General features: G+C 50.3%; 1 protein-coding gene across 2 annotated transcripts; it reads left to right on the forward strand.

The window, feature by feature from the left end:
* Positions 1-3920: 3920 nt before the first annotated feature.
* RNF139 (ring finger protein 139) lies at positions 3921-13836 on the forward strand. Of its 2 annotated transcripts, none has more exons than XM_038760186.1 (2): positions 3921-4101; positions 11763-13836. In XM_038760186.1, the coding sequence occupies exons 1-2, from the start codon at positions 3921-3923 to the stop codon at positions 13568-13570; spliced, it is 1989 nt and encodes a 662-aa protein (XP_038616114.1). In that variant the 3' UTR covers positions 13571-13836. The 2 variants fall into 2 exon arrangements, with proteins under 2 accessions (XP_038616114.1, XP_038616115.1); XM_038760187.1 differs by lacking the exon at positions 3921-4101 and adding an exon at positions 9868-9885.
* The last annotated feature ends 2 nt before the right edge of the window (positions 13837-13838 follow it).

The raw sequence follows: 13838 nt of genomic DNA on the forward strand, positions 1-13838 counted from the left end.
ACACTGCTCCTCTATACTGTACTATACCATACTGTAATACACGACATACTATCCCATTCCCAAGCGCTTAGCACAGTGCTCTACACAGCGTAAGCACTCAATAAAAAATACGATTGAATGAATGAATGAAGGAACGATATAGTCCCCAAAGTTATATCATAAGCCCTAGAGAGCGCGGCGCATGCGCAGTCGAAGCCCAGGTGGAGGGGGAGAAGTGAAGTGACTTGCCCAAAGTCACACAGCTGACAATTGGTGGAGCCGGGATTTGAACCCGTGACCACTGACTCCAAAGCCCAGGATCTTTCCACTGAGCCACGTGGCTTCTCAATGTATTACTCTATTCTATTAATGATTTGTATTTAGCTCTAATTATATTTATTTTGATGGTATTGACACCTGTCTACTTATTTTGTTTTGTTGTCTGTATCCCCCTTCTAGACTGTGAGCCCGCTGTTGGGTAGGGACCGTCTCTATATGTTGCCGACTTGTACTTCCCAAGCGCTTAGTCCAGTGCTCTGCACACAGTAAGTGCTCAATAAATACGATTGATTGATTGACTGGACGGTCCCTACCCAACAGTGGGCTCACAGTCTAGAAGGGGGAGACAGAGAACAAAACCAAACATATGAACAAGATAAAATAAATAGAATAGGTATGTGCAAGTAAAATAAGCAAATAAATAGAGTACTATCTATAATACATATAATAATATATGTTGCCATCTTGTACTTCCCAAGCGCTTAGTACACTGCTCTGCACACAGTAAGTGCTCAATAAATATGATTGATTGATTGGACGGTCCCTACCCACCAGTGGGCTCACAGTCTAGAAGGGGGAGACAGAGAACAAAACCAAACATACGAACAAGATAAAATTAATAGAATAGGTATGTGCAAGTAAAATAAACAAATAAATATATATAATACATATATATATAAAATATAATAATATATGTTGCCAACTTGTACTTCCCAAGCGCTTAGTACACTGCTCCGCACACAGTAAGCGCTCAATAAATACGATTGATTGATTGATTGGACGGTCCCTACCCACCAGTGGGCTCACAGTCTAGAAGGGGGAGACAGAGAACAAAACCAAACATACGGACAAGATAAAATAAATAGAATAGGTATGTGCAAGTAAAATAAACAAATAAATAAATATATATAATACATATATATAAAATATAATAATATATGTTGCCAACTTGTACTTCCCAAGCGCTTAGTACACTGCTCCGCACACAGTAAGCGCTCAATAAATACGATTGATTGATTGATCGGACGGTCCCTACCCACCAGTGGGCTCACAGTCTAGAAGGGGGAGACAGAGAACAAAACCAAACATATGAACAAAATGAAATAAATAGAATAGAAATGTACAAGTAAAATAAACAAATGAGCAGAGGAATATATATAACACACACATATATATAATATAATAATATATGTTGCCAACTTGTACTTCCCAAGCGCTCAGTACAGTGCTCCGCACACAGTAAGCGCTCAATACGATTGATTGATTGATTAATACGTACAAACATATATCCAGGTGCTTAGTCCAATCCGTACAAGTAGACTGTAGGAGGCTCCTTACGGGCGGGGAACGTGTCTAGCCGGCGTCACAGCGGGCCCGTTCCAAGCGTTCAGTACAGCGCCGTGCACCCAGGAAGCGTTCACTACGTACCGTGAGGTATATATATATACATATATATGTTGCCAACTTGTACTTCCCAAGCGCTTAGTCCAGTGCTCTGCACACAGTAAGCGCTCAATAAATACGATTGATTGATTGATTGATTGGACGGTCCCTACCCACCAGTGGGCTCACAGACTAGAAGGGGGAGACAGAGAACAAAACCAAACATACGAACAAGATAAAATAAATAGAATAGAAATGTACAAGTAAAATAAACAAATAAATAGAGTAATATATATAATACATATATATAATATAACGTTGCCAACTTGTACTTCCCAAGCGCTTAGTCCAGTGCTCTGCACACAGTAAGCGCTCAATAAGTACGATTGATTGATTGATTGATTGGACGGTCCCTACCCAGCAGTGGGCTCACAGTCTAGAAGGGGGAGACGGCGAACAAAACCAAACATACGAACACGATAAAATAAATAGAATAGAAAGGTACAAGTAAAATAAACAAATAAATAAATATATATAATACATATATATATAATATAATAATATATGTTGCCAACTTGTACTTCCCAAGCGCTTAGTCCAGTGCTCTGCACACAGTAAGCGCTCAATAAATATGATTGATTGATTGGACGGTCCCTACCCACCAGTGGGCTCACAGTCTAGAAGGGGGAGACAGAGAACAAAACCAAACATACGAACAAGATAAAATAAATAGAATAGAAAGGTACAAGTAAAATAAACAAATAAATAGAGTAATATATAATACATATATATATAATATAATAATATATGTTGCCAACTTGTACTTCCCAAGCGCTCAGTACAGCGCTCTGCACACAGTAAGCGCTCAATAAATACGATTGATTGATTGATTGGACGGTCCCTACCCACCAGTGGGCTCACAGTCTAGAAGGGGGAGACAGGGAACAAAACCAAACATACGAACAAGATAAAATAAATAGAATAGAAATGTACAAGTAAAATAAACAAATAGAGTAATATATATAATACATATATTATATAATATAGTAATATATGTTGCCAACTTGTACTTCCCAAGCGCTTAGTACACTGCTCCGCACACAGTAAGCGCTCAATAAATACGATTGATGATTGATTGATTGGACGGTCCCTACCCACCAGTGGGCTCACAGTCTAGAAGGGGGAGACAGAGAACAAAACCAAACATATGAACAAGATAAAATAAATAGAATAGAAAGGTACAAGTAAAATAAACAGAGTAACATATAATACATATATATATAATATAATAATATATGTTGCCAACTTGTACTTCCCAAGCGCTTAGTCCAGTGCTCTGCACACAGTAAGCGCTCAATAAATACGATTGATTGATTGATTGATTGGACGGTCCCTACCCACCAGTGGGCTCACAGACTAGAAGGGGGAGACAGAGAACAAAACCAAACATACGAACAAGATAAAATAAATAGAATAGAAATGTACAAGTAAAATAAACAAATAAATAAATATATATAATACATATATATATAATATAATAATATATGTTGCCAACTTGTACTTCCCAAGCGCTTAGTCCAGTGCTCTGCACACAGTAAGCGCTCAATAAATACGATTGATTGATTGATTGATTGGACGGTCCCTACCCACCAGTGGGCTCACAGTCTAGAAGGGGGAGACAGAGAACAAAACCAAACATACGAACACGATAAAATAAATAGAATAGAAAGGTACAAGTAAAATAAACAAATAAATAGAGTAATATATATATATAATAATAATAGATGTTGCCAACTTGTACTTCCCAAGCGCTTAGTCCAGTGCTCCGCACATAGTAAGCGCTCAATCAATACGATTGATTGATTGATTAATACGCAGAAACATATATCCGGGTGCTCAGCCCAGTCCGTACAAGTAGACTGCAGGCTCCTTACGGGCCAGCGTCCCGGCGGGCCCGTTCCGAGCGTTCAGTACAGCGCCGGGGAGCGCTCACTACGTACCGGGCCGATTTTGGGGGGGGGGCTGCGGGGCGGGCGCAGCGCCCCCAAGCGGCGGCGGCGGGAGGGCGACGATGCTTAACGACCGTCCCTAGCAACGGGCGGCGGCGGTGACGACGCCCCTCCGCGCGCGCGCTCCCTGGCGGCCGCCGGATTATGAGGTGAGCGCGGGGAGGGGGGCGGCCGAGGTCTCGCGCGATCTGGGGCGTCACGAGGACGCGCGCGCCCCCCCCCCCGCGCGGGCCCGCGCGCGCGCGCGCGCGCGGCCCCCCCCCGCGGGCGATGGCGGCGGTGCGGGCGTCCCCGCGTGGGGCGCGGGGCCGGGCGGCGCTGGAGGTGTCGCTGCGGGTGCCCTGCCTCTTCATCATCGACGCCATCTTCAACTCGCAGCGCGACCCGGGCCCGCACGGCCGCCCCGCCGCCGGGCTCCCCCCCGGCCTCCTCCTCCTCCTCCGCCTCCTCGGTAAGGGACCCCCCCCCCCCCCCACACCCCAACGGGGCCCGGGAGAATCACCGGCAGCAGCAGCAGCAGCATCGTGGTGGTGGCCGTTATGAAGCGCTTGCTGTGTCATCAGGCTGCCCCACAGTCTTCGCCCCCATTTGACGGATGAGGGAACTGAGGCCCAGAGAAGTGGCTTGCCCAAGCTCCCAGAGCAGACGTGGGGAGGCAGGATTCGAACCCCTGACCGACTCTAAAGCCCGTGCGCAGGGGAGGTTACAAGGGGATCAGGCTGCCCCCCGTGAGGCCCACAGTCCTCACCCCCATTTGACAGATGAGGGAACTGAGGCCCAGAGAAGTGGCTTGCCCAAGCTCCCAGAGCAGACGTGGGGGGGGGGGTCAGGATTCGAACCCCTGACCGACTCCTAAGCCCGTGCGCTGGGGAGGTTACGAGGGGATCGGGTTGCCCCCCGTGGGGCCCACAGTCTTCATCCCCATTTGACGGATGAGGGAACTGAGGCCCAGAGAAGGGAAGTGGCTTGCCCAAGCTCCCAGAGCAGACGTGTTGAGTCGGGATTCGAACCCCTGACCGACTCCTAAGCCCGTGCGCTGGGGAGGTTACAAGGTGATCGGGTTGCCCCCCGTGAGACCCACAGTCTTCGTCCCCATTTGACAGATGAGGAAACTGAGGCCCAGAGAAGTGGCTTGCCCAAGCTCCCAGAGCAGACGTGAGGAGCCGGGATTCAAACCCCTGACCGACTCTAAAGCCCGTGCGCTGGGGAGGTTACAAGGGGATCAGGCTGCCCCCTGTGAGGCCCACAGTCTTCATCCCCATTTTACAGATGAGGGAACTGAGGCCCAGAGAACGGAAGTGGCTTGCCCAAGCTCCCAGAGCAGACGTGTTGAGTCGGGATTCGAACCCCTGACCTACTCCTAAGCCTGTGCGCTGTGGAGGTTACAAGGGGATCAGGCTGGCCCCCGTGGGGCCCACGGTCTTCACCCCCATTTGACAGATGAGGGAACTGAGGCCCAGAGAAGTGAAGTGGCTTGCCCAAGCTCCCAGAGTAGACGTGGGGAGCCAGGATTCGAACCCCTGACCGACTCCTAAGCCTGTGCGCTGGGGAGGTAACAAGGTGATCAGGCTGTCTTCCGTGAGGCCCACAGTCTTCATCCCCATTTGACAGATGAGGTTACTGAGGCCCAGAGAAGTGGCTTGCCCAAGCTCCCAGAGCAGACGTGAGGAGCCGGGATTCGAACCCCAGACCGACTCTAAAGCCCGTGCACTGGGGAGGTTACAAGGTGATCAGGCTGTCCCCCATGAGGCCCACAGTCTTCATCCCCATTTGCCAGGTGAGGTCACTGAGGCCCAGAGAAGGGAAGGGACTTGTCCAAAGTCACCCAACTGACAAGTGGTGGCGTCGGGATTAGAACCCGCAACCTCTGACTCCCCGGCCCGGGCTCTTAATAATAATAATAATAATAATGGTGTTTATTAAGCGCTTAGTATGTGCAAAGCACTGTTCTAAGCACTGGGGAGGTTACAAGGTGATCAGGTTGTCCCCTATGGGGCCCACAGTCTTCATCCCCATTTTACAGATGAGGGAACTGAGGCCCAGAGAAGTGAAGTGACTTGCCCAAAGTCACACAGCTGACAAGTGGCGGAGCCGGGATTTGAATAATAATAATAATAATAATGGCATTTTATTATGCGCTTACTATGTGCAAAGCACTGTTCTAAGCTCTGGGGAGGGTTACAGGGTGATCAGGTTGTCCCACGGGGGGCCCACAGTCTTCATCCCCATTTTACAGATGAGGTAACTGAGGCACAGAGAAGTGACTTGTCCAAAGTCACCCAGCTGACAAGTGGTGGAGCCGGGATTTGAATCCATGACCCCTGACTCCAAAGCCCGGGCTCTTTCCACTGAACCACGCTGCTTCTCTTGCCACTGAGCGCCAAGCTGCGCGACTTAATAATAATGGCATTTGTTAAGCGCTTACTGTGTGCCAAGCACCGTTCTAAGCTCTGGGGAGGGATACAAGGTCATCGGGTTGTCCCACGTGGGGCTCACAGTCTTAGTCCCCATTTTACAGGTGAGGTCACTGAGGCTCAGAGAAGTGAAGTGACTTGCCCAAGGTCACCCAGCAGGCGAGTGGCGGGGGCAGGATTAGAACCCACGACCTCTGACTCGCAGGCACGGGCTCTTGGCACTACACCGTGCCCTCCACCACCCTCCTCCTCCTCCCCGTACCTCGCCGGCCCCCAACGGCCCAACACCTGCCTGCGGGGTCACCTTGGGCAAGTTACTTCACTTCTCTGGACCTCGATTTCCCCCTCTTAAAATGGGGTTTCAATGCACCACCCTGCCATTGGATTGTCATTCATTCATTCATTCATTCATTCAATCAATCGTATTTATTGAGTGCTTTCTGTGTGCAGAGCACTGTACTAAGCGCTTGGGAAGTCCAAGTTGGCAACACCTAGGGACGGTCCCTACCTAACAGTGGGCTCACAGTCTAGAAGGGGGAGACAGAGAACAAAACAAAACATATTAACAAAATAAAATAAATAGAATAAATAGGTACAAATAAAATAGAGTAATAGATCCGTACAAACATATATACAGGTGCTGTGGGGAGGGGAAGGAGGTAAGGCGGGGGGAGGGGGAGAGGAAGGAGGGGGCTCAGTCTGGGAAGGCCTCCTGGAGGAGGTGAGCGCTCAGTAGTAGCTCTCAGGTTGGGCAGGGACTGGATCCGACCTGATGGTGTTGGATCCACCCCAGCGCTTACTACAGCGCTTGGCGCTTAGTACGGCGCTTGACAAAACCCACAAAGTATCATGCTTCATCTTGGAAAAGAGACCTTGGGAAAAGCTGCGATTCGCAGCTGAGTTTCAGCCCTTTGGAAGGGGAAGAGAGAGAGAGAGACGGGGCAGGGGGCGGTTGTGGATGTGTTTTCAGCGGCAACTCTGTGTGCCCTGGGACAGAGGGGGGCCGGGTCAAATTCTAGTGACCTCGTCTCTCTCCCCACCAATCCCCCCTAGGTGACCTGGTCAAGTCTAGATTCACCGTCTTATAATGATAATGGTATCTGTTAAGTGCTTACTATACGCCAGACACTGTTCTAAGCGTCGGGTTTAGATCGAAGATAATCAGGTTGGAAACAGTCCCCTGTCCCAAGTAATCCCCATTTTACAGATGAGGGAACTGCGGCGCACGGAGAAGTGAGGTGACTTGCTCAACATCAGACAAGCGGAGGAGCCAGGATTAGAACCCAGTACCTCCTGAGGCCCAGGCCCGGGCTCTATCCGCTAGCAAATGCTGCTTCTGCTGCTGCTTTACTCTGTGAACTCGTGGTGGGCAGGAATCGCCTCCCTTTATTGCTGTATTGCGCTTTCCCAAGGGCTTAGCACAGTGCTCTGCACACAGTAAGCGCTCCGGAAATACGACCGAACGAAGGACGTCCCTCTGGTCTAGGAGCAGACGTCCGCTTCCTCCTGGACCGAGCGTTGTGGGAGCTGAGACCGGGGCTCCGAGGGGTCGTCCACCACGGCTCTCTGGCAGGATTGATGAACTCCTGAGTAAAAGCGACCGAAACGATCCGTGGCAGCCCCTTAGCTAGCCGGAAATGCTTCAGAGAGCAACTACCGGCACCTTTGAAGAGGGATCATGTTCCCTCGGCACGGAGTTGAATTTGGAAACGAAGGAACCCTTCCTGGGACGGTCTTCTGAAATTCATTGTTCAAAAGAAAGTGTTAAAGTATTAAGGAGAAGGCTAAAAACACTTCCGGGGGCAAAGTGCTTCGGATGCGAAGGTCCGACCATTTTAAATGAATCTAGAATGAGGAACTCAGCGCTTTAATGAGTGAATGTTGATAGATGGGGGTTAAGGAGCGATCCCTGTTATCAGTTTAATGGGGGACTTGAGCATTTCTCCTAGAGTCGTGTGTCCGGTATTACTTGTCGAAGAGTTGTTTGAGGGCAGTGTGCCATCGGCGCCTCACCCTCTACCTTTCTGTAAAGACGGCATGTTCTTAAACTGTCGGGCAGTTGCTGCATTAAACACCCCATCGGAATTGGGCGTAGGTACTCCTCGATCGATTTCAAGTGACATTTTCAGCTCTTAAAACGTATGCAGTTTCACAATCAGCCGGTCAGTCGTATTTACTAAGCCCTTACTGTGTAAAGAACACTGTACGGTAGGCGTGTGAGTTGGTAGACGTGATCCCTGCCCTCAAGAGCTTAGTTTCTGATTTACCATTCGTCTCTTTTATATGGTACTGGCTGCAGAGGGAAGTGGGGTGGGGGAGAGCCACATGGGAACCCTGGAGAAATGGGAAACCATTGCAAAAGCTGTGATAAAGAGAAGTGAGGAAGTTGAAAAAGAGGGGGCGGGCACGCTGGCCATAGAACCAGAAAGGGTTGACCGTCAGAGCGTGGAACTTTTCTGTCTCAACATAAAACCGTTCACGTAGCAGTCTTACTCATCTTCGACTGTACAATCCGGGTAGTCTTGACTAAAAATAGTATCTGACCCCCGCTTATAGCCTCGTTCCCAGGAGAAAATTGATTCTGGCTTGCTTACATTTCCCCTTGAGACCGTTTTCAGGAGCTAACCGCGCCATAGGTGTGAGGACTGCCTATGTGACACGTGCCGGGCGTAGGGAAGTAGTACAGTTTTTGACTTAAGAACTGAATTAATATCGGAAAGCACCTAATAAAATGGAATAAAGCACCTGCATTGTGTTATCTGCAAGTGAATAAAAAAAAGGAAAGGCAGCTGTTGAGGTCGCCATGGTGGCCTCCATCACCCTCGCGGCAAACTGAGCAGAAATCCAGGCAGCCCGGCTGCACTCTGGCCAGCCTTTTGCCAATTTGTACTCCCCAAGCGCTTAGTACAGTGCTCTGCACATAGTAAGCGCTCAATAAATACGATTGATTGATTGATTGATTGGTATCATGAGCGTAGAGCCCACCCTCCCGACTAAACCTGACCCAGAGGGCCCCATCATGCTGCCTGCCAGGGCAGTCCAGTTGAGGAAGAAAGCTTTTCCTTTTTCCGAATAAAAGCTGCCACTTGGTTCGGGGTATCTTGGGCCAGGAAAAGGCCACTTAGCCCATGGTATCTTGGGCCAGGACAAGGCCTTCTCTCTATTGAGGCAGGGCCCTGAGCCTGGGCTGCCCTTCCTCGTGGGTTCTAGTGGTCAGGAAGGGGGCTGGAGAGGAAATTCCGATTGGAGAATGAAACTGGGAGCTCCTCTAGACCGTAAGCTTGATGTGGGCAGGTGTTGTGTCTGTTATATTGTGTTGTATTCTCCCAAGTGCTTAGTATACTGCTCCACACACCGTAAGCGCTCAATAAATACAGCTGATTGTTAGAGGGGGCCGAAATGGGCCAGGAGTCTCAGGGAGAGGAACAGCTTGAGGGGCTGGTCGAGGATCTGGAGGGGCACTAAAGAGCAGAAGAGGTAAGAGGTTTTTAAAAAAGGTAGGGGGAGAGCAACAGTAAGAGAAAAGGCTGCAAGGTAATGAGGGACAGAAGATCCAGACTACAGGGATGATCAGAGTATTACCAAAAAGAGGGAGAGAGTGGCAAAAGAAAGAGTAATGGAGAAATAGAGAAAGGGACAGGAAGGAAGGAAGAAGGAAAAAAAAAAAAGCATGGCATTGATTTGACTCAATCCTAGGCTGGGGTTTTTTTTTAGTCCTTCGGACAGTCATACCGAAACTGACTTCAGCGAGCGCAGATCCAGAACAGTGACTCCGGTGTGGCCCCTAAAACCTCAAAAATCTGAATGAATTAGATTTGAAGGTGAGCTGGGGAGGGGTGAAGGGGCAGATGTAAACCGTTTGGTGAGTTTTTGCTTGATGTAGAGGGTGATGGGGAGCCTTTAGTGGGTTTTGCGTAGAAAGAGACTTTGGAGTCAGAGGTCATGGGTTCAAACCCCGGCTCTGCCAGTTGTCAGCTGTGTGACTTTAGGCAAGTCACTTAACTTCTCTGTGCCTGTTACCTCATCTGTAAAATGGGGATTAAGACTGTGAGCCCGCCCGTGGGGCAGCCTGATCACCTTGTAACCTCCCCAGTGTTTAGAACAGTGCTCTGCACATAGTAAGCGCTTAATAAATGCCATCATCATTATTATTATTATCTCACTGTAAAATGGGGATTAAGACTGTGAGCCCCCCGTGGGACAACCTGATCACCTTGTAACCTCCCCAGCGCTTAGAACAGTGCTTTGCACAGAGTAAGCGCTTAATAAATGCCATCGTTATTTTGGGGAGTGAAGAGGTGTGTACCGACCATCATTCCAAGGAGGAAAGGAGGTCTGGCTTCTCCCAAGCTAGCGTTCCAGAGCTGGCCTACGGGTAGTTGGAAGTCATTTTTGGCATGTGTCGGTCTGTGCAGAGAATGTGTCTCCGGTCCCAGGAGCCCGATTGCAAGGCGATGCTTCTCCCTGTCTCCAGGAGCCAGCGGGCCCTTCCCAACTCCTCCTCTGGCCTCCGGCTCTCGGTAGCCGAAGCCGCACCGGGCAACTTCTTCCCTAACCGCACTTGCGTTCGACTCCGACTTTCTGAGCGAGCCGACGCGGGTTAACCCCTGGCAGGCAGCAAGGTCTCCAGTACCCAAGTTCCCGGCCTTTTGGGCGCTTCTAGCTCGGTTCTCAGATTTTGAGTGTGATCTGATTTATGGGTTTCCTGGGCTTCCAGCTAACCGCCTCTGCCAGCTGTCTCTCGCAGCGTCTTACCACAAATGATGGGCTCTTTGGCCACGTGACGCGCGCTGCAGCGCTCACCCTCCTTAGTATGACTGTCACTACCCATGACGTGCAGGTTCATTTTAATTATGTGCCGCAAAAGAGGTACAGCAAGGCAACAGATCTAAACTAGTCAGGTTAATTTTAACTCCACTCCCAGGACCGAAAATTCTGCCGGCTAATGCAATCTATGCCAAAAGGCCGCTTTGCCGATGAGTTGTTTGTGGAGGGAGGATTTGGGATCATGGTGTCAACTGAAGGGAACTGCGTGAACACACTGGTGGCCCAAGGTGATATTCTAAAATCTGGGTACCTCATTTGAGGGGGAGGGGTTAAAGTTTACCTGAAGGGTTTTTTGTTGTTGTTGTTTGACTCTCCCAAGTGCTTAGTACAGTGCTCTGCACAAAGTAAGCACTCAATAAATACCATTGATTGATTGTTGAGGATTCGACAGCGAATGAACCTGACTGGCTGCCATTCCCCAGCCGCAGAGGAGGCCCGAGTTTGTTCGCCTGCGGCAGCCTTCTAGATAAATTCGTCTGGAAGACGGAATCCAGAACGACGGTGCTTCAAAGACGGCTCTGAGGCTAGAATTCCTCCACTTTCTACAGAGCTGTTGAAGCTTGAGCCCACTGGGGAACTTATGGGATGAAACGTTTAGAGCCTCTGGTCTCTAGTGGGTGATCCAGTCATGGGCGCTAAGGCAGGTATTCATAGAAAATATTCAGAGCTCCAGTTGTATCCATTTTGTTGGTTTTCAAGCTGGGGGACATCATTAAAAATCCCCCTAGATTAGAGAAATGGCAACAAAATAGGAAAAAAGATTTCATTTGGAGTTAGTTGCATGCAGTAGTCGGAGCCCCAGACTTGGGGCCTGCTTTTATGTCAAAATAGCCAGTCGTATTTCAATCTCTCTCCACCTTGTGTCTTCCAGGCGTATTTGGGTCCAGTGTGGTCCTGACCTTATCGCAACGATCGCTTTTCAAGTTCTATATGTCCACCTCGGCCTTTCTCCTAGCTGCATCTTCAGTGGTAGTGAATTACTACGCCTCTTTGCACATTGACTTCCACGGTGCCTACAACGCTTCCGCGTTCGGAATCGAGCTCCTTCCTCGCAGAGGGCCCTCCCTGTGGATGGCTCTGGTGGCCCTCCAACTGACCTTTGGGATCGGCTACGTCACGCTGCTTCAGATTCAGCCGTCGTACTCGCAGCTGATCATCTTCGACCTCTTGGTCCCCGTGATCGGCCTGGTCACGGAGTTGCCGGTCCAGGTCAGGGAAGCCTTAGTTTTCCTGTCGGCCCTCGTTCTGACGCTGTACACCGCCGTCCTGCTGGCTCTGAAGATCAAGTGGCTGTATTATTCCACCCGCTACGTCTACCTTTTGGTAAGGCACATGTATCGCATTTACGGATTACAGCTCTTGATCGAGGACACGTGGAAGAGGATCCGCTTCCCGGACGTGCTGCGCGTCTTCTGGCTCACCAGAGTGGCGGCCCAGGCCGCGGTGTTGACCTACTTGGTCAGGGTGGCGGAGAGCGAGGCGGAAGACAGATCCTCCTTCGTTTCCTGGGATCACTTCTGGGAGCTGGCCTGCAGCCTGGTCATCAGCGGGTGCGACTCGACCTTAACGGTGCTGGGCATGAGCGCCATCATCTCTTCTGTCGCCCACTACCTGGGGCTGGGCATCCTGGCCTTCATTGGGTCGACGGAGGAAGACGACCGGCGGCTGGGCTTCGTCGCGCCCGTCCTGTTCTTCATCCTGGCCTTGCAGACCGGACTGAGCGGGTTGAAGCCCGAGGAGAGACTGGTCCGCCTGAGCCGGAACATGTGCCTTCTCTTGACCGCCGTCCTGCATTTCATCCACGGGATGACCGACCCCGTCCTGATGTCCCTCAGCGCCTCGCACGTGTCGTCCTACCGGAGGCACTTCCCCGTGCTCTTCGTCTCCTCCTGCCTCTTCGTCCTCCCGGTTCTGCTCAGCTACGTCCTCTGGCACCACTACGCCCTCAACACCTGGCTCTTCGCGGTGACGGCGTTCTGCGTGGAGCTCTGCCTGAAGGTCGTCATCTCCCTCACGGTCTACACCCTCTTCATGATCGACGGCTACTACAGCGTCCTCTGGGAGAAGCTGGACGACTACGTCTACTACGTCCGCTCTACGGGCAACATCATCGAATTCGTATTCGGAGTGGTGATGTTCGGCAACGGGGCTTACACCATGGCGTTCGAGTCCGGAAGTAAAATCCGGGCGTTCATGATGTGCCTCCATGCCTATTTCAACATCTACTTACAAGCCAAGAACGGCTGGAAGACTTTCATAAACCGCAGGACCGCGGTGAAGAAGATAAATTCCCTGCCCGAAATCAAAGGGAGCCGCCTCGATGACATAGATGACGTGTGCGCGATCTGCTACCACGAGTTCACGGTGTCCGCCCGGATCACGCCCTGCAATCATTACTTCCACACGCTCTGCCTCCGGAAATGGCTCTACATCCAGGACACTTGCCCCATGTGCCACCAGAAAGTGTACATCGACGACGCCAAGGAGCACGCCGGTTTCTCCAACAACAACGGGTTCGTCGCGCCCAACGAGAACCCCGGCCAGGCGGCCAGGGAAGCGGCCGCCGGCTCCGACAGCGAACTGAACGAAGACGACAGCACGGATGGCGATGACCCCGCCAATGCCATCCGGCCCCCAGGCCCGCCAAACGGAGGAGAATTTCTTCATGATAACGACTGATTAAAAACGGCATTTGGCAATCACTGAGGTATTTTCTTTCAAATTCAGTTCCACAGAATGGGAGTCGCTCGCTTTTACTCCGGTGCGTGACCAGGCACGAGACGGAATCTCAGAATGTGGGATCTGGGAATGGGTTTTTTTCCCTCGACTGTGATGCGCTACTGTAAATATACCTCTTTAATCACTGCTGGTCTCTTTGGTGACCTATTTAAATTTGTGTACATTATTGTACATAGAATAAAACGTTTTCACATGTTTTTAAGACACA

The sequence above is a fragment of the Tachyglossus aculeatus genome, chromosome 18 (assembly GCF_015852505.1).
Source record: "Tachyglossus aculeatus isolate mTacAcu1 chromosome 18, mTacAcu1.pri, whole genome shotgun sequence".
NCBI lineage: Eukaryota > Metazoa > Chordata > Mammalia > Monotremata > Tachyglossidae > Tachyglossus > Tachyglossus aculeatus.

Excerpts from the sequence above, each read along its gene's own strand:
- RNF139 (XM_038760186.1), top strand. The coding sequence starts at position 3,921 with ATGGCGGCGGTGCGGGCGTCCCCGCGTGGGGCGCGGGGCCGGGCGGCG. Across the intron at positions 4,102-11,762 it reads CCTCCTCCTCCGCCTCCTCG|GCGTATTTGGGTCCAGTGTG; the intron begins GTAAGGGACCCC and ends TGTGTCTTCCAG.